The following is a 19,802-nucleotide window of genomic DNA, read 5'->3' as shown; positions in this document are numbered from 1 at the left end:
TATTAGTGTTGCGTAACTTGCGTTGCATTCAAACGACTTCGAGTTCGAGTTTAGTAATGTTATGTTTTAATCGCATTTGATAAGATTGCTTAGTTGTGAAGATCGGATTCACGTTTTCAGAGCGGAGATGTTGAGTGCGGAATCGTTGCAAGTGGCAGAGGAGGAGGTGGTGGAGTCCAGCTCAAATAGACTGGGCGATATCTACACGTTTGTGGCAGAAGGATGCTATCCCCAGACAATGAATCCCATAAGAAAGAAGAACCTCAAAAGATATGCTCAGAAATTTGTCATTGATGGTGCGTATGAAGTGGCAAGTAGTGTGTTAGTATACGTCCTCACGCCATTCCTGATAAGTGTATATTAAATCAAACTCATTATCACCACCTAGCTTTGGTCCATAGCCAATAGCCATACTTAGCCCAAACATATAGATTCTCGTAGATCGAAAAAAAAAAAACCTCTACGAGAATCTAAATGTTTGGGCTAAGCCATACTGCTCTTGCTGCCCTTGCATCTAATGTGACGGCATTTATAGAGAGCTATGGACCAGAGCTAATTATCACCCAGGGTAAATTCTATCCCTACTTTGCAGCACTAGGTTTTTTATAATGGGTTGAATGATCTAGAGTTGCGATACCAGCCATTGACAATACCATTCATCCAGACAGAAAAGTCCGATCTGCTTGTATTAAACGACCTTAAACTCACCAACGAAAGCTTGAAATATCCTCTTTCTATCCAAGTGTTTTTCATAAACAGCATTTCTTAGCAGAAAGTAGCACATAGTCATGACTCATGGATTTTTATGAAACAATTTTAAACAGTCAGTGTACAGTATTATGCCAATACAATTCTTAATGATACATTTTCACCCAAGATGGTAGGTTGTACTATGTGGGGCCGAAGAAAGAAGAGAAGCGAGAGGTCGTGATTGAGTCTGAGAGGAAGAGGCAGATATTCCTTGACAGCCACTTCAATGACATTGGCCATCACCTAGGCCAGAAGAAGACTGTTCACAGGATCCAGAGCAAGTTCTACTGGCTGGGCATCGTCAAGGATGTGGTAGACTGGGTTTGTGAGGCTTCCCATGTGGGGGGGGGGGGGGGGGGGTGGGGGGAGATTGGCAGGTTGAAACCATTGTGAACAATAATGTGAACCGTATTCTTGTTTCAGATTAAAGTGTGCGAGACCTGTCAACACGCGGAGCGGACCAAAAACTTGGCAAGGACTGTTCGGCCTATTAAAGTGAATGCACCCTGGGATATTGTTGGGGTTGACATAATAGGTGTGTGCCTCAAGAGTTTACAATAGACGACTACCCTGTAATTTCTTCCCTAGGCGCTCTCTAATTAGTTCCTAGTTTCGCACATTTTGCCACTTATTTTTTACCTGATACGTTCAGCATCACATACGGGAGTATTGTTCATGATTTATACGGCTTTGATGATACTTGCTTGTAATGCTGACAATTAATTAAAACTTGTTTTTGATGATGCACTTGTTTGTTGTTGTTGGTTTTCATGTCTTGTCTTCACCAGGACCCTTCCTGGAGACCGAACAACAAAACACCAGTGTGGTAATCATCATCGATTATTTTAGTAAATGGCTGGAGGCCTTCCCTATTCCAAAGACAGATGCTCTCTCTGTTGCTAGATGCATTTCTAAGTCCATATTCAGGTATTAAATACTATGCAAGAACGTCTTAAATAGATGTACAAAACCGACAGATATTTTGACCCCTGCTGAATGGAATGCTTTTTCTTCTCTTTAACCAGGTTCGGAGCACCTAAAACCCTAGTTTGCACACAGAATATTGATTTCTGTGATGAGGTGAGATTTTGTAGCATTTCCAAAAACATGAGAATAAAAATCAAATAATCCAAGATATATCTCCATAGAAAGCTTGTAAACTAGCATCAAGGAGATACAATGATATTGATATCTAGACAGCGAGGTAGTCTGAAGAGGAGCAGGAAAGGGGGAGATGTGAACATTTTGATTGGTTGTACCAGGAGGACCAGGAGTGATCATGACAGTACAGGAGGCCAATAAGGTGGAAGTTACAGTGGTCAAGCTTTGAGATAACTGGCTAAAGAATGAAGGGTCTGATCCTTCCAATGTTATAGTCTAGTACAGTGCTTCTCAGCTACAGTCCTGGGAACTCGCTCTAATGTTGGTTTTCTATTCAATTCTACTGATAATTCACAACAATTTGTGTTGTGACTTGTTGTGGGTGCGTTCCAGGTGACAAAGCTGCTGTGTGAAAGGTGGAGCCTGGTGCAGAGAGTGTCTCCTTTGGAGCAGCCACAGCTCAACCCACTCCACGACTGTACCAGTGTACTACTGAAGGAGGCCATAGTCCAGATGGTGACAGAAAAACAGGCAGAGTGGGATGATTTCCTGGAACCCTTGTTGTTTCTGTTCAGAACGTCCACCAACCCCACCACCAAGTTCACCCCTTATTCCCTGATGTTCAACAGGCAGGCTAATTTACTCCATGATGAGGTAATGCCAGTATGCCACTACTCCTGCTACATATACTACCACTTCTTATAACAACAACAATACAAACTTTATATTTAGTGTTTCTATGTAACATTCATTCATAGTAGGGAGTGCCACTTAAAATCCATAAGATAACATAACAGCACAATGTTAAAATGCATCTTTGATATCTGCTGTAACAACAAGTGATACATGTTGCATGATATATCTAGTTCCTTTCTTTAAAGCATGCAAATAGGGTTGGCTGTCTTTGCTCTTGAAAACTGGTAATTGCAGTTTTATATTTTTGTTTGTTGGTGACATTACTTTTCAAGACTCTTCCTCTCCCCCCCCCCCCCCCCCCCAATACAGCCAAAACTTAGCCTCCTTAATTATGATGACCAGGAGCAGGATACACGTGTATACTCTGAAAAGGAAGAGGCTGCTCCTTATATGACTGTCATGCAGGAGCAACAGAACTCAGTCAAGCAGCTGGTAAATCATATTTTCTACAGTGTGTTACATAATGTATTTCCCTGTTGGTTTGTGTGTGACATGGTAAGACTGAATTTGTATTCATTTTGTATCATACTGACAGGTGTTAGCCAACATGAACACAGCCTACAAGCAAGAGAAGAAAAATGCAAAGCGCAGGTTACGGAACATGCCTTCCATGACCTTTAAGATTGCAGATCCCATGTTTGGATCTGGGGAGTCGCCCTCCCCCAAAAAATTGAAGGAGGAGAGTCTTTACTTGTCTTTTCCTGTGGAGACAGTGTTGGCTACAAAGGCAAGGAGCTCAGATGACAAAAATACTGACTTAGAATATCCTCTCCCAGTGTCTGATGTCCATTGATGGTTGATTCTATCAATAATCGGGGAGTTGGAAAGCAATTTATAATTACATTGATGGAACATGACTACTCACTACATGAGCTACACTACATCTTCATGAGCTGCCTGAAATCCAGGTGGAATGATGGAAATCCTAATACTGGAAGAGCTTGATTATTACCATCTTCTTAACAATATGCAGGAACCTGGTCATGTTGGCATTTCTTCTTTTAGAGGACCATGCTAGTCTAATTGTTATACTCCTAGTAAAAAAGTGCTGCTTTTGGAACTCTAATTTAGCTAACCCATTTAGACCTTAGGCTGACTAAAACCTACGGTAACCTAGGTTTCTGAAAACCTGCCAATTTGTATTCAAACAATAAAAAATAATAACTATTGTTGCTACATGTATCGCATGGCAACAACTAATTAGACAGAGGTAGCGTCCAGATTGAAAGGAAAACATTTAACTGATGTTATTTAAGTGAACAGTCATTCACGTTTAACATACTGTATATCAAAATATGGCAATTGTTGGGGGGGAATGGTCCGAGTAGATGGTTTATAATAGAGGCTGGCTTTGTGACTGGAGTTGTTGAACCTTAACAGTTTTTGTTTGTTTTCCTTGCAAAGGGAATATTTGTACTAGTCTCCCCCCCCCCCCTCCCACAGCCAGGAGGCAGTATAGTAACAGGAATGTATGCTTGCAGTGAAATCTCTACATACTAGCACAGGATCTTATTACCAGACATACAGGGTATCATCTCTACTGTCTAGTGTCTACCTCCCTGTCTACCTACCTACCTACCTTTTTCTCTGATTTATGTCATTCATACTTCTCTGTAATCCACAACATCTGATACTTTGATAATTATGTTTGTATATCATCACCAGTAAATCAAAGGCTGGAAAGTGTCGGATTGTCGCTGCCCCACGTTCGTTTTGTGAGTACTTAACGAGAGCTCTTTAGTGTCATTGACATGACATTTACAAGTTAAACATTTTACATGAAACTTAATGGCATGTAGGTTGATGGGATGTACACAGCTATATCTGAATGGTGGTATTAATATTCGGCTTGTGCCAGCGTATTTGCATTTCTGCGATTGGCCAGTATTGGTACATTTTTTAAACCGAAGTGACAGGGGAGTTGTAATTGGTGCTATAGATCCAATCAACCGCTGGACAGGCAATTTTAATTGGCTGCTTCCGGTTTATAGCCTTGTGGGACATGTGTGCCATAGCCTCGAGAGACGTGTGCTCTGCAATTACTAATTCACAACAATTGACAAATATTGAGAATTTTGTCAGTGTCAGCATTAAGTAAGTAACCTTGGGAACCAACTGAGCTAGATCAGGAGCCTGTCTCTTGTTTCCGTAACGTGAGGCAGCTTGATGTACAAGTTGTTCAGCCCTTGGACATGATGCTAGTATGCTGCAGGGACTTTACCCTGAATCCAACCCTTGATGCTGTGTGCCAAGTAGTGAGGCGTTGGGTTAGCCTGGTAAACCATCCCAGTCACGTGATTCACATTATCATGTGTCTTCTGCAGACTGGGTGGGCGTTTTGTAGGAACCATTAAGTGGAAGAGCCAATCAGCGTCTGCGCTCAGGCCACTGTGATTGACATTGATTGATTTTAATACTTTATTAGTCAGAAATGTAAATGGCACAATGTACAGTCATTTAGGGCAAAAAGGATGACAAAGTCCTGGGGAATGGTCTGTTTCTATTGTAGTCCTACTGTATGTATTCAACAGCCACATTTTGGCCCAGCGCTTAGGGCCAGACCGGTCTGTAGAAGATGAATGATAATATGAATTCAAGCGACCTGTCGGGATGGTTTACCTGGGTAGTGTTGGGTACCATTTTTATAGTCTTTGGTATGAATCAATTTGGGATTGAAACCTGGCATCCAGGGTGGACACTAGTCAACCACACGGCCACTGAGCTGGTCTGTCAACATGCACAAGGAATATGACAAGGATCAGCCTAGTACTATGTGAGGAAGAGAGCCGGGCAAATGCATGACCTCTTGGGGGAGACCTTTTATTTTATTTTATTGTTTAACAAGTTTGATATGGAGTGCAACATTTCTGCATTTTACTCCATCTGGTGTATATACTTTTGAATAAAGAGGTTGAATTCATTGTATCACTTGTTGTTTAATAAGATACTTCTTACTAATGTTTGAATGTTGTTATTCTATCACAGTTTATAAAGTTAACTTATGACTGTTCTTGTGTTACATTTAAAACCTTTATGATAGGCATTGAATAGCATTCACAGGGTTGTCTATTTAGAGACACATGAGCAAAAGTCAGTGGACAATAACTAACTATATTTGATACAGCAGATCACAATAATGTATGAAATGTATAGAGAGTAATCGATTAAAATGAAAATAGCCAAAGTGAAAGAAAATGGACAGCGTCCGGTTGCCTTGGAAGGTAATGGAAGTCTGACACGGAACTCAGTGTTTGTAAAACCTACATACAGAGTTCCAGGAGGATGAAAGGTTTACCCCAAGGATTCAAATATAATCAGATGACCCAGATGCAGTGTTTTGGCTAAGCAGTTCTCCTTTCCCAGTAAACACTCATGCAGATAGATGGCTCCTTATCGTCCTTGTTTACATTCCCTGCTAGGATACTCCATTCAGACATAATTATATGAGATATGTGTAGTTATAATTGCAACAATTCAGAATCTAGTAGTAATACTTAAATAAGATAACTTTCATTAACTTAAATTCCAGTGAATAGGTTTTCTAATTGGTGCTCTTTTATGCTATTCTGTGATAATAATTATCTAGCACACTTTGAAGTTTCCACTCTATGGCCAGAAATCACACCTGTGTGAAGTGAGGGGCGCTCTTGCCGGCGTACATCATCCAATAAAAAATGTATATACTTCTTCATGAATTAATTTGTCAACTTATGTTATGTTGTTATATTTAATCATGTAACCTTTCACCATGTAAGATGACAACTGAATTTATGTGAGAGGCCTATACAAGCCCCGAGTTGATTTAAAACAGTTGCACACATACTCACACGAAAAACACACACGCACAAAATAAAAAAATTATAATAATAACATAATAATAACAACATAATTATTATTATATAGCACATTCCTAAAACACTCACATGGACACGCTCACTCATACACTCATAACTCATTAATTGTTGTGTTTCATTTTCAACTAAGGGACTGCAATGGAAATAAGCCATTGGCTTTCTTGCATTTATCCTTTTGAAGTTAACTATATGTGCATTTTTCTGTACACGTAAACATTGTCAATCAAAAAACTGTGTTTATAAAAGCAGATGAATTAATTTGTCAACTTACTGTATGTTATTATCTTTTAACCACAATTTCAACTCAGAGCACAGATGCTGCCCATAACCACCTACTCCAGATTAGAAGGCAGAGGGATGAAGCCTACCAATATTTAATGTAAAGCATAAGCAGGAAGTTTAAACTTATATAAACATTTATTCACCTCGTTGCCCATGTCCTTGTGAGAATCCCCCCCCCCCCCCCCCCCCCTTGGTGTTTTTTAACTCATCTTTTCACCATGTAAGATGACAACTTCAGTGAGTAGTAGGCAATTTTAATTGTAGCCTTTTTTTTATATCTTAACTTTACTTTTTGTGCCATATTTTATTTAATGAATACAGTAGAGGAGGACTGTTGTTTAATACTGTTAGGTTACTATGGCAAGCAGTTTTAACATTTAATCGCTAGGAATGACAATATGGATATCTCAAATGGTAATTTTGGATAGGAAAAATGTCCTTGTGGATATCTTAAATTACAGTTTTGGATAGGAGGAATGTCATTGTGGATATCTGAAACAAACGTTAGTTTTGACTAGGAAGAACTGAATTACAGATATCTGGAATACATATCCAGTCTAGCGATTAAATGTTAAAACAGCCACTTATATTATTTAAAGATATCTTAAATAGAATTTTGATTAGGAGAAATTAAATTCTAGATATCTTGAAATACTATTTGTACTAGTAAGAATGTTATTATGGATATCTTTAATTACAATTATGGCTAGTGAGAATGCAGTTTTGACTAGGAGAAACATGGTTTTGGATATCTAAAACATATATTACAGATAGGAGGGTGGTTGATTAAATGTTAAAACGGCTTGCCATAGTTAACACTGTATCTTTTGAACACACCCCCAATGCATGCTTTGAGTGTGGGAGGAGCCACTGACGACAGTGCCGCTTCCGTCTACCTCCTCTACTGTAACTACAACAGCACCTGAACTGCTGAACTAAACTGGATAAAGGATGACATCCACTCGACTAGAATCAAGTTTATTTTTAGATGGCATTCATGCGCTCGGCCCCGACGTCACTTGACCATCTCTGGACACTCTTGAGATCTGAGACTGAGAGACAACTTCAAGTGACAAGTAGCCTACATGTCTACGGTAGGAGTGCAACAACGAGACCTTGTACATTTAGGTTACTTAGTTTAAAGCTATAGCCTATTTAAGTTATTAAAGCCACAACAGCTACCCCACAAATATACAATTTAAAATGGGTATCAAGTTAGGTTTAAGCTGCGCGTTACTGTATATCCTCATGGATGTTATTGTTACCACAATCCTGTATACACGTGTATCAAATGTCACCATATTCAACGAGGATGTCCAGAACTTTAACATTCTCAAATCGTTGTTGGACATATGGGGGACTGTGTTGGTTCGAGCCTCCCTGCTCCTGGGTGCTGTCATTGGGGTCGGATGGAACACGGAGGATGGTCCACGGAGGGTGTCCAACCTATCTACTGTCATTCTCCTCATCTGTCTGGTCATCGTCACCTACGCTATGGTCAAGCTGCTGATGCTGACTGAGCAGGAGGATTTGGTCCAACAGCCCTGGTTTCTCTGCCTGTTCTTCTGGACCTGTGGGTCGTCCCTGGGCACGATGTTGCCCTGGTGGCTCTTGGGGAAGGAGGATAGCTCTGGCATTGACAGTGGTGGGGAAGGAAGAGGGTGCTGCAGTGACACAGAGAGTCTGGTGGAGACCACCAAGCACGAGGATACTGAAGAAGAGGTGGAGGTAGAAACACGAGGGGGTGGTGGGGGGAGGAGGAGGAAGTCAGGAAGGATAAGGAAACAGGAGAAGACTAACTCAGGAGCCACATTGGGTCGCTTGCTGAAATATTGCAGCCATGATAAAGGCCTCCTGTTTGTGGCCTTCCTCTTCCTCCTGATATCTGCTGTTTGTGAGTATCATTCATTCACGTGTGAGTGTGACCACTGAATGGGCCAATAGATGTAACTCATTAGACAGCTTTACAACACTGGGTTGAATGAGAAATATGCAATAGGTCACCAATTAGTTAGTTTTGAAATAACCTGTGTGAGTGTGTGTATAAGACTAATTACTAATAAGTCATACAGTCATTACTGTAGTATTGCACATGTGGTCGCAATGTCTCAGATCAAACATCATTTTATCTCAATTAGAAAAGCAATTAATCAAGCACTTAAATTGAAGATTTCTTAATCAATGTGTTTATTTTTAACCACACTATGTGTGGTTAAAAGCATAAAGATAAAAGGGTATACATTTGGGTGTATTTTTTTACAGCTTTTGTCCTCACATTGGCCATTGACAATGAAAGGAGAAATTAGGTCATGTCCCTCAAATATGACGTAAATGTGTGGCGAACACAAACATTAAATGCCATTGACAATGAAGGGAAAATAAAATATACGTCATATGATACATCTTACCAGATTGAGCAAATCGGAGCTACCAATTACCAATTCAGTTGTTCATGAGAAGATGAATTATGATGTATAATGGTAAGAGCGCCCCTGGAGCGTAAAGAATCACACAGGTGTGATTCTTTACACTTAAAAGCTAAATGAACACAAATGTGTTTAGTCTATAGCGTTCTACTCATGGTTAGTTTTTCCAAAATATTTGTATGATCTGGCTATAATGTTATGGTCTTTCATCACATCATAGGTGAGGCCTTCATACCTTATTACACAGGCAAGGCCATAGATGGCATAGTGGTTCACCAGAAAATGGAGTACTTCATCAAGCCCTTAGTGACACTGTCAGTACTAGCCTTATGTAGGTAAGTATATGGGGATTTTCTTTCATAAATCTCATCCGTATCTGATTTGGCAACAGTCCTAATCCAGGTCAATTTTGACACTTTTAGAGTTAAATTTCAGCTTTGACTGCGTATGAATGTTTTATAACATAAGTTTGCCTCTTATTATTAGTTCTCTTGCAATGGGGGTGCGTGGAGGAGTCTTCTCTTTGACGTTTGCCAGACTAAATCTGAAACTCCGGAACGATTTATTCAGATGTCTGATGAAGCAGGAGATTGGGTTCTTTGATGCTAACCATACAGGTAATGAGGTGATGGTAGGCATTAATCACTATCTGTCTGTCCCTCATTTTATTGACTTATTCACAAATCAATTGATTTAATCTTTCCACCCATTTGTCTTCTGTTCATATGTACATTCATTTATCCATCCTTCTATATGTTTGTGTGACCATCCAGCCATTAAGTTCAATAAACTATAATACAACTCTCATCACTGTATCTCCCTGATTTCCTTTACTGATAGACAACTTGATACTATAAGAAGCCTCATCCTGTGCCTTGCTTTCATTGTCGGTTGCCACGCCATAATAACACTTTTATTTCTCCTCCTCTCTCCCACACAGGTGACATCACATCTCGTCTAACTGCTGACACCACCCAGGTGAGTGACCTCATCTCCCAGAACGTCAACATCTTCCTACGAAGCGTTGTGAAGGGAGTTGGCTTCTTTATTTTTATGTTTGGCTTGTCCTGGAGGCTCACGCTGGTCACCATAATGGGCTTCCCTTTCATTGCCGTTGTCTCCAAGGTCTATGGGGAATACTACAAGGTAGGTGTCTGAAACAGAACCACTTAGGACTTTGCAGGGAACTTATGACATATGAAACACACTGCACAGGGTCAAAAGATAATGAAAGACAATGTTAGTTTACAACATTTCTGATCAGAGTTAAAAAGTGTCATGAAAATTTAACAAATAAGAAAGAAGCAACACAACTAGTGGAAATTGTGTGTTTTATTAGGAGATAGCTTGTTTTTAAATGGGTTGGATTATCTTTGCTTTACAAAACCTCCAAATCTCCAAGTCAGTGTAAGTTTCTCTCATTTACTGATCCTACATTAAACTAAAAATGTTTTCTTCCAGGGGCTCACTAAAGAAGTACAGACAGCCCTGGCTGAGGCCAACAAGGTGGCTGAGGAGACTATCTCAGGCATTAGAACAGTACGGAGTTTTGCCAGTGAAGAGGAGGAGGCAGATTCCTACTATGACAGGCTCATGGTTATGTTCCAGCTCAACAAGAAGCAAGCCCTGGCCTATGCCTGCTATGTGTGGTCTAGTTGTGTAGGTACATTTTACATTGTCACTTAGGACTTAAGGTAATACTTTTACAGAGTGGCTTGCAGTCATTGTAACAGTAGAATAAGCTATGAATCCTAGATTACCAACATTGCATGCAACTATGGCTCTGTGCCTGGAACTCCTATTTTTAGGAGTATATTAGGGCCTGGAAAATGGCCCCATGCCATGATAGAGTTTTCTCTAATGGCAAAAACTTATTGTTATTTTTTTTTTAAACATGTAAGAGTTATAATAATATTTGGTTATTTGATTTATATGTGATTTTGGTAACATTTTGAATATTCATAATATGTGCCTGTGTTTTAACAGATCTCAGAACTTGCTCTTCAAATTGCCATACTCTATTATGGTGGCCATCTAGTGGTGACTGGTCAGATGAGCGGTGGGACCTTGATAGCCTTTGTCATCTATGAGCTGGAGATGGGAGAATGTCTAGAGGTATTCCTTTTGCTATAGGTCCATGTCCCTTTCTTTCTTTCTTTCTTTCTTTCTTTCTTACTTTAGGGTCTTTACGATGAGCAGTTAAGCCTCTTTGACTTACTTACTTATGAATAATAGTTGTATGAATTAAACTGATCCTCTTGTCCCCTATATTGCTCGACATATCTTCCAGAGCATATCATCTGTCTACACGGGCCTCATGCAGGGAGTGGGTGCAGCCGAGAAGGTTTTTGAATATTTGGATAGAAATCCCAAACACCCACTTGATGGTCAAGAGGCTCCGGACACGTGTAAAGGCCTGGTGGAGTTCAAGGACGTGACATTTGCCTATCCGACACGCCCTGAGACTGAAATATTGAAGGTTTGTTGCTGGAGAGGTAGTCTTTTTTTAGAGCTCAATTGTTGAGTTGGAATTAACCCATTCTGACCTGAGATCAGATTCACACGAGGGTTTCCGCCGGACACACACTGGTCTGATGAACCCATTCTGACCTGAGATCAGATTAAAAAAATGTCAGTCGTTCTTCGATTTTTTTCAAAAATAGCAGACCTACAAGCTCGTATCGCGCCACTCGGTGGCGCGATATGAGCTTGTAGATCTGCTATTTTTAAATAGCTAAAGCATGACGTGATGCCGACACCAAAATGGGTACCCGGCCAGAATGGGTTAATTGTGTACATCCTCCAGCTGTGATCTACAAGTGCACCCCCTGGACATGACACTACTAGTGTCACAGGGATTTACCCCCAATTCACTGGGTCCCATTTTTATAGTCTTTGGTATGACCTGGCTGGGGGATGGAACACCCTAACCTCAAGGCCACTGAGCTGGCATATATTCCAACTACCGGTATATATAGTTGGAATTAGCCCATGGTTAATTACAGCGTTTCCACACAGGTAAAGCCATTTAAACCCTATAATGTGAGTTAGTAATCTGAAGGAAGCAAGGATGCTAAAATCTAAATTGAAGTTTAAATAGTAATTTTTCATTTGGTATACTTTCTGGGTACTGTAACAATGCAATATTATGCCTGTAATAAAGTACTTAACTGCGTAACCTTAAACCTACTGTATGTACCTAATTATAGTCTTTAGTCTCACATAAACATTTTGAACTAATTAAATTGTGAATTTAAAAGGTGAACATTGACTTTTGAACAAACAATTTTTTTTGAGGGGCGCTATCCCCTCCTATGTCCAGCTTTTACTGTGTGTGTAAACACAAACTTTGTTCTAACACAAACATTAAATGCCATTGACAATGAATGGAAAGTTTTTGTGTGTGTTTGTGTAAACACAAACATTGCGTAAACACAAACATTGAAGATGAGGACGCAAATTCTCATTGGCCGGAATGAGATGATGTATGTATGAATCTGATGATAAGAGTGCCCCTCACTTCACACAGGTGTGATTTTTTTTTTTTAAGGGGCGCGCCCCTTCTATAAACAGCTTTTGTCCACACATGTCTCAAGATTTGCCATTGACAATGAACGGAGAAATGACGTCATATATAAAACACATAATACCTTATGTAGCAATGTCAAATGTCCGCTAACATAAATTGATGTACGATGACAAGAGCGCCACTCACTTCACACAGGTGTGATTTTTAACTAACTTATGATGTGATGCAGGGTGTATCGTTCACATTGCGTCCTGGGGAGGTGACAGCCCTGGTCGGGCCCTCAGGCAGTGGAAAGAGCTCATGTGTGGCCCTCCTTGAGAACTTCTACCCCCCCCAGCAAGGGCAGGTGCTACTGGATGGAAGGCCTGTACAAATATACCAGCATGATTACCTCCACTCCATGGTTAGTACAAATGCTATTGTAAAAAGTACCCAATTATTAATTTTGTATACTGCACGTACAAACACACTGTGAACTTGTGGCAAGTTTACACTAGTGTAGTACCTGTAGGGTAGTACCTGTAGGTTAGTTGTTAGGGCAGTTATCAGGGTACTTGGATACGGTCACAAACACTGAGCATCGTGTGCAGACTTAACAATGTTTAAAGTCCATGAAGACCACAGCATGCAGGGTAGTCATCACTTTATTTCAGAGAATACATAATGGGTGTGATCCCAGTGATGAAAATAGGTTTTCAATGTAATGGGCATCTGGGCTCTCTCAAGCAGAAACGATGAACCGGACAACAATCTGATATCTCCATAATACTTTTGAGTTGTAGACTTGTTAGGTCGTGTTTACATTTGTGCTGTGGCACAGCTTCAATATGTCATCAGTCTCGCGTTGATCCCGCCTCTAGCGGCCGCATACAGCTGCATATCGCTCCGGTCTGATTTGGTCCGGAGTACATCGTCTCTGCGTGAGAGGCTACACACTAATTCCTACACGGGTTGTGTTTATAACCACGCCCCCGGGCAAGTTACGTTTACTGGGGTTAAGGTTAGGGTTAGGTTTAGGACTGGGAGACACCTGAGAGACACCAGACTCTCCCTAATTGCAAAATGCAAATGTTGTCCAGCAGGGGGAGTGGTTTTACTAGGATAGGTCCTGGGACCCAGGGGTGGTCTTTTAGATGGGTCCCAGGGACATTTTATGAGTCCTAAAAAAACATTAGAGTACAGTACTGAGTACACTATTGCATCCTAGGACCCCCGGAGGGTGAGATGATTGCGTCCTTTCTCAATTTAGTGAGTCTAAAGCCCTAACCACACCAAAGGGTCACCACGCAACTCCTTGGGTCCAAACGGTTGCAAGGAGTTGCATGGTGACCCTTTGGAGTGGTTTGGGCCATTGAATTCCATGCGTTGAATCACTTGAGACAACTTGGGACGACGTGTGTCAACGTGCAACAGGACATATCACACCGCTGGGACAACGCTAAAACCGTCTCGACCCTTTGGTGTGGTCAGGCTATTTGCATCACTCTGATCCCTTTGGAAGTTAACTTGCACTACTTTCCTTGTTTATACTGCCACCAGCCATCATTCCCTGTGTCTGTTGTTGCAGGTGTCTTTGGTGGGTCAGGAGCCTGTATTGTTTGCACGGACAGTTGAACAGAACATCAGGTATGGCCTGAGTAACATTGCCTTGGACACTGTGGTACAGGCTGCTACAAAGGCAAATGCTCATGACTTCATCACAAACCTCACTAAAGGTTACGAGACAGGTAATTTAAAACTTTATTATTTTTTATTGGGTCTCTATACAAAATGTATATTTAAGCTGGGCCCACAATAGATGATATTTGATCAAATTCTGGGTTTGACTCACCTTTCCCGACAATCGCGGGGCCTTCCTGATTTTGAGGCCCAAATCATTCTGTATTGTAAGGGGGTCACTGGGACACTGGGTCTCCTGGATTTTTAATTGTAATTATCAAACGTAACATGTACTGTTTAAACGAAAACACAGGTGGACTGTGGGGTAGAAACCTGCCAATGAGAGTCAGCTATGGATATGATGCATCAAGGCTGCTTATTTCCTCCTGTCCATTATTATTATTATTATTATTATTATTTTTTTTATCCCACGATTTTGCAGCGCATATTTTCACCCAGTGTCATTTATATAACGTAATCCTGGGCGTTACACTCCCTCTGCCAACCTGGTGAGAGCAACGGACTGACCGCATACTTCTATGCATGAGGAGTCCAAGCCGCTTCTTTTCATTATTTCACAGGAATTCACCTCTCTTAAAACATGTCAAAGTGAAGTGACTGGAAGTGAGTTAGGTTTTGCCACGGAGACTATGTTTTGCTGTGCAGTAGACCAGATTGATATATATTTATTTATATATTTTCCCCCTTCATTGACAATGAAGGGAAAATTTACGTAATCTTGCACCGTTTGTTTTACATAACCATTGCATCACCTAATCAACATGAGTTAGACTTTAATATATTAGCGCCCCTCACTTCACAGTTCACACGTGTATTATTTTATTTATTTCCTCATCCACATAATAACACGTTATTCCTGTATACCTTTCTGTCAGGTGTGGGAGAGAAGGGAACTCAGCTCTCAGGGGGCCAAAAGCAAAGGGTAGCCATTGCACGAGCGCTCATCCGTAATCCACGTGTTCTCATTCTGGATGAAGCCACCAGTGCCCTGGATGCAGAAAGTGAACACATTGTAAGTGAACTACATCAGTAACTGAAGAAAACATACAACACATTAGCTGCATATTGTTATTGTATTGTATGTATTTTATTGTACTCATCATCATTAGACATAATGCATAGTATACACTACAATAGTACACTACAGTATTCATTTCTGGTTCTATGCTGAACAAAAATGCTTTCTGTTCTGTTGCTATAGCATATTATACAAAGTTTTGTCACTTTACTTAAAGGTCACAAAGTCAAGCTATAGGGTATTATAAAATGATACAACTGCTAATAACCATTAAAGAATGTTGCCACTTTACTTAAAGGTCTCAAGGTCCTGCCATAGCATATTATTGATGTTTATAAGACATTATTCCAATTAATAAACACAATGGTTATAATGCATTATGACAGACATTACAGCACTTCTCTATGTGCCTTTATAACCACCTAAGTTATAATAGTTATAATGTGCTGTTCCACTGAGCATAATAATGCATTATGATATGTTATAAAGGTGGTTATAAGTTGTTATACATGATTATAAACATTTATAACAAGTGTTATAATGACTTATATATATAATGCATTATAAAGACGACCTTAATATAAAGTCAATTGTTACTATCACAATCACAATGTAGAGCTGGAACCTTTTAACAACCTTTTTTTTTTGCTGCATTAAAAGTTATTTTGTGGTTTGCATTATACTATAGCTTAGCTATGGTCCCTACAGTTGCACTGTTTGTCCACAAGATGGAAGTAATACTTCCTGCCAACTTTTAGCCACAAAAAAAATCTATATTTATATTACTGTTTACTATAAGTAATGGATCTATAATACAGAAGGTGCAATAGTAGAGTGGAATTAGGTTCAGAAGTAGACTGAGAATGCTGCCTGTCAGATGATGAAATAACGGTATACAATTCCAGAAACAAAAATAAGTCATCATAATTAAATAGATAACTGTATGGAAGGTGGAAGATAATAAAACTTTCCCTTTTACTACATACACAAGATTTTTTTAAATTATAGTTATAGATTTAGGCAGAGACAATAAAGGCTTAAAATATATATATATATATCTATTCCTGATCTTCCTGAATGCTGTTTTTGAGTGCCTGCTATTGCCTGGAATATATGTTTTTCTGTTTTTGTTTTCAGAAAACTGGTACCAACCTGACAGTAATTCATCCCGATAATATTATTACAACAGCCTAAGCTGTTTATCTGGCTTGCAGGCACACACCGAACCGACGAGAATTTTCTGTCAATCTCCATCGCAAGTTCCCTTTTTCTGTTATTATCGCTTTGGGCCTGGTAATTCAAGCCCTGGTTAGCCCATTAGGTAAACAGTCCTGGACAAAACTTGTAAATTGTATAACTTTTTTGCTTCATTGTATAATGTAATAATACACAGATATCATAGGAAGAAAATGGGATTCATTCCATGAAAAGTCTTACCTTTTAGAAATGGTTCACAATCATCATCAGCATCAAATGTTTTCATTTTGTTCCCATCAACAGTTCTGTGGATAATATTAGCTCTGCCATGTTAGAAACAAAACAGTATTTGGATTCCCAAACCTTTTTTCTTTGAAGACTGCTTTCATTGATTATACAGTACATAGTGTTTCTTTATTTTGATTCTGTCCTTTTTTCTCCTCCCTCAGGGACAGATTTTTGTGAAGCCCCTACCAGACAATGTTGAATTGTTGTATTTGTTTACGCCATTTTGCCCTGATTATTACGCCTATTATGTATTTCTTCATTTGTTTATTTGGACGGGACATTGCATATTAATGGACATGCATATGAATGCAACATAAATACACCATATTTAGCAAAGATTACACTAGGAAACAAAGCATAAAACATGGTACAAAGGTATAAAGTGCATCTATAGAATTTTAGCAGCGGTTTATAGGGCAATTGTAACTAAAGTAACTTGAGCATTTAGTGCAGTATTGCTTTCAAGTAATACAGGATACACTGTCAAGGTGCACTAGACTAGACTACTATAGACTATACATGATCACAGGTTTGGTTGTCAAGTAACCTTTTTTATTGAACTTAAAGGATGGAAATGAAGTACAATCTCTTTACAATTACTCTCAGGATGTTTGTATCTGAATCTGTATGGTTGGACACTGGGCAACCTTGGTCTCACTCTCTTGTTTTACATGATAACCTGATGAAAGTCTAAGTTCAGAAATGTTGTTTCCCAATAAACAAACTAGCTTTTGTTTTTGCATGAATTTGAATTGTAACATGTTTTTTTTCTCCCCATTTCCGCTCCCAGGTTCAACAGGCTCTTAATAACATAATTGGAAAACATACAGTGCTAGTGATTGCCCATCGATTGAGCACCGTGGAGAAGGCTGACAACATTATTGTGATTGACCGAGGACACATAGTGGAGCAAGGGACACACAGTCACCTCATGGCCAGTGGAGGCCTTTACTCCAAGCTGGTGCAGAGGCAGGTCCTGGGCATCGAGACGGGTGCTGAGGTCCTCAATCCTGTTGAAAAGCCCCCTCCTAAGATGTTTGAGGATAGAAGGCAGCGGGGCAGACAAAGCAGCAGTAGTGCCAGCGAGTCTGATTGCAATGCTTGCTATTGAGGAAAAAACAAATGAACCACTGTTAGATATCCTGTGGTTGCTGACCCTGAATGAAAAGCATGATGCATTGATGAACTGCAGTAGTCCAGGCCTATCATGTCTTTCTCTTCTTGTATGCTTGAGAAGATGAAGTTAATTCAGTACGTGCTCTGCTTGGCAAACAATGGGAACAGAACAAACCGTAGCACTGTAGAAAATATTACCAATATGCGCTGCTATTTGTTATTCTTTGCGTTTAGAGAATCTTGAGGGAATCTTGTATTATTGCCTTGACTGTTGCGGCCAGTCCACACCAATGCACCAACTCCCTGCAACTCCTTGCAACATACAACTACTTGCAACCATTATCCCCAATGGCCTTAAAATGGTTTTGTTGCAAGGAGTTGCGACTACTTGCATTATTTAGTGCGGTCTGGCCTTTAGTAATGGGCTTCTGCGCAATGTAGAAAATCTAAACGTACTGTATGTGGCATTTTCAATATGGTAGAAAACCACTGCAAAGCAGAATGCCTGCAACACTCCAGATTAAACAAACGTCTCAATGTGCACGGCTCAACAATATCATGAAACTAAGAAAACAGCCAGCACACAATAAAAGTCCTTTTCACATCTCTCCAGACAGAGCAACGGACGCGTTTCAACATATGGTGTTCCTCTGTCCTCAGCATTGTTTTCAATGGTAGAAAATGCTATATGGTGTACAGTACAGCCTACTGGGTGTTGCCATTGTTGTACAAGACACTTTAATTTTACAGTAGTAACGATGATGCTCAAACCAAAGTCAAACCTGATTTACAGAAATGTACTTTTAATAGTTAAGGGTCCTGAAATGTATAATTTCTTGCCATGTAAGAACTGGAATTGTGCCTTTTCTGGTATACCTTAGTCAAGGAGGACTTTTGTGTCTGTATGTAATTCATAAATGGGGGCGTGGTTGCTGCATACACATATTGAAGAATAAAAGAGTTGGATTACTTTTTGTGATTAATATTGCATGTTGCTGATCCATATACAGTATGTTGTTCTGACATTCCATATGTTGATCCACCCCCACCCGTCCTTCCTCTTTTTTTTTTTTTTTTTAAAGATATTTTTTTTATTGATTTTTGAAGGGACAGACAGTAGGCTGACAGGAAACGGGAGAGAGATGGGGGGATGACATGCAGTAAAGGCCGTGTCAGGTCCGGGAGTCGAACCCGCGGCACACTGCGACTGGATTACCAGTCCGGTGCCCAGACCGTTACGCTACGGCCTGGGCCCCGTCCTTCCTCTTTGATGTCTCTTTTTGAGTGGTGCAACCACTCCTACATCCAGCAATGTCCGTGTACCTGTCCGTGTACCTGTATGTATGTATGTATAAGTGAGCACGAGTATGTTACTTATTTATACCAGTAGAGGGCACCAGAACTCCTACAACCAGCAATGATCCTGTTGTCATGAGCACGAGTGGTGTGCGCATGCGTGAAATTGGAACGATACAGAGAAGAAATTGGACGATACAAATTGGAATGATACAGAGAACCAATAGACGGGAGTTGCACCACTCGGTTCACACTGGTGTGATTTTTTTGTATACATCTGAAAACTTAAAATGGGACTTTTGAGGCCATCAGGCTGAGGCCTCTATGGCTGAGGCTCAGTGTGAGCCACTCTGCTACCGTGTGTGTGTGGTGTGTGTGTGTGTGTGTGTGTGTGTGTGTGTGTGTGTGTGTGTGTGTGTGTGTGTCAGTCAGTGTGTGTGTGTGTGTGTGTGTGTGTGTTCCAAACCAGGCTTTCCACAGGTGCTGCAGCAGAAAGCTGCTGGTGACGCGACGCGAGTCCCCTCCTCCTCCAATGTAGACCTGTAATCAGCTTCCGGCCGTTAGAGGAA

The 19,802-nt window shown here is 40.3% G+C and overlaps 2 protein-coding genes across 4 annotated transcripts; both read left to right on the top strand.

Moving 5' to 3' along the window:
• The first annotated feature begins 5 nt into the window (after positions 1–5).
• Positions 6–5,419, top strand: LOC310872218 (gypsy retrotransposon integrase-like protein 1). Its single transcript, XM_083783964.1, has 8 exons — positions 6–296; positions 878–1,071; positions 1,174–1,285; positions 1,539–1,677; positions 1,776–1,830; positions 2,245–2,505; positions 2,857–2,979; positions 3,083–5,419. Exons 1-8 carry the CDS (start codon positions 128–130, stop codon positions 3,338–3,340), a joined length of 1,311 nt encoding a protein of 436 aa, XP_083640090.1. The 5' UTR covers positions 6–127; the 3' UTR covers positions 3,341–5,419.
• Positions 5,420–7,601: 2,182 nt separating this feature from the next.
• On the top strand, positions 7,602–18,807 carry abcb9 (ATP-binding cassette, sub-family B (MDR/TAP), member 9). 3 transcript variants are annotated; one of them, XM_083784326.1, is made up of 12 exons: positions 7,602–8,577; positions 9,330–9,444; positions 9,596–9,726; positions 10,050–10,087; positions 10,235–10,255; positions 10,571–10,768; positions 11,096–11,224; positions 11,400–11,588; positions 12,868–13,041; positions 14,206–14,365; positions 15,194–15,330; positions 17,612–18,807. In XM_083784326.1, the coding sequence occupies exons 1-12, from the start codon at positions 7,887–7,889 to the stop codon at positions 17,930–17,932; spliced, it is 2,304 nt and encodes a 767-aa protein (XP_083640452.1). In that variant the 5' UTR covers positions 7,602–7,886; the 3' UTR covers positions 17,933–18,807. The 3 variants fall into 3 exon arrangements, with proteins under 3 accessions (XP_083640452.1, XP_083640453.1, XP_083640451.1); XM_083784327.1 differs by lacking the exon at positions 10,235–10,255; XM_083784325.1 differs by having other exon boundaries at positions 10,050–10,255.
• The last annotated feature ends 995 nt before the right edge of the window (positions 18,808–19,802 follow it).

The sequence above is a fragment of the Protomyctophum parallelum genome, assembly GCF_964188405.1.
Source record: "Protomyctophum parallelum genome assembly, chromosome: 15".
Classification (NCBI taxonomy): Eukaryota; Metazoa; Chordata; class Actinopteri; order Myctophiformes; family Myctophidae; genus Protomyctophum; species Protomyctophum parallelum.
Note: the sequence above shows the minus strand (reverse complement) of the source record. Positions and strands in the feature narration are given on the sequence as shown.

Bases quoted from the DNA above. Each gene is read 5' to 3' on its own strand.
- abcb9 (XM_083784325.1), top strand. From the start codon at position 7,887: ATGGGTATCAAGTTAGGTTTAAGCTGCGCGTTACTGTATATCCTCATG. The intron at 9,727-10,049 runs GTAATGAGGTGA...TCTCCCACACAG, and splicing joins CTTTGATGCTAACCATACAG to GTGACATCACATCTCGTCTA. The intron at 13,042-14,205 runs GTTAGTACAAAT...CTGTTGTTGCAG, and splicing joins ATGATTACCTCCACTCCATG to GTGTCTTTGGTGGGTCAGGA.
- LOC310872218 (XM_083783964.1), top strand. From the start codon at position 128: ATGTTGAGTGCGGAATCGTTGCAAGTGGCAGAGGAGGAGGTGGTGGAG. The intron at 297-877 runs GTGCGTATGAAG...TTTTCACCCAAG, and splicing joins TCAGAAATTTGTCATTGATG to ATGGTAGGTTGTACTATGTG. The intron at 1,286-1,538 runs GTGTGTGCCTCA...TGTCTTCACCAG, and splicing joins TGTTGGGGTTGACATAATAG to GACCCTTCCTGGAGACCGAA.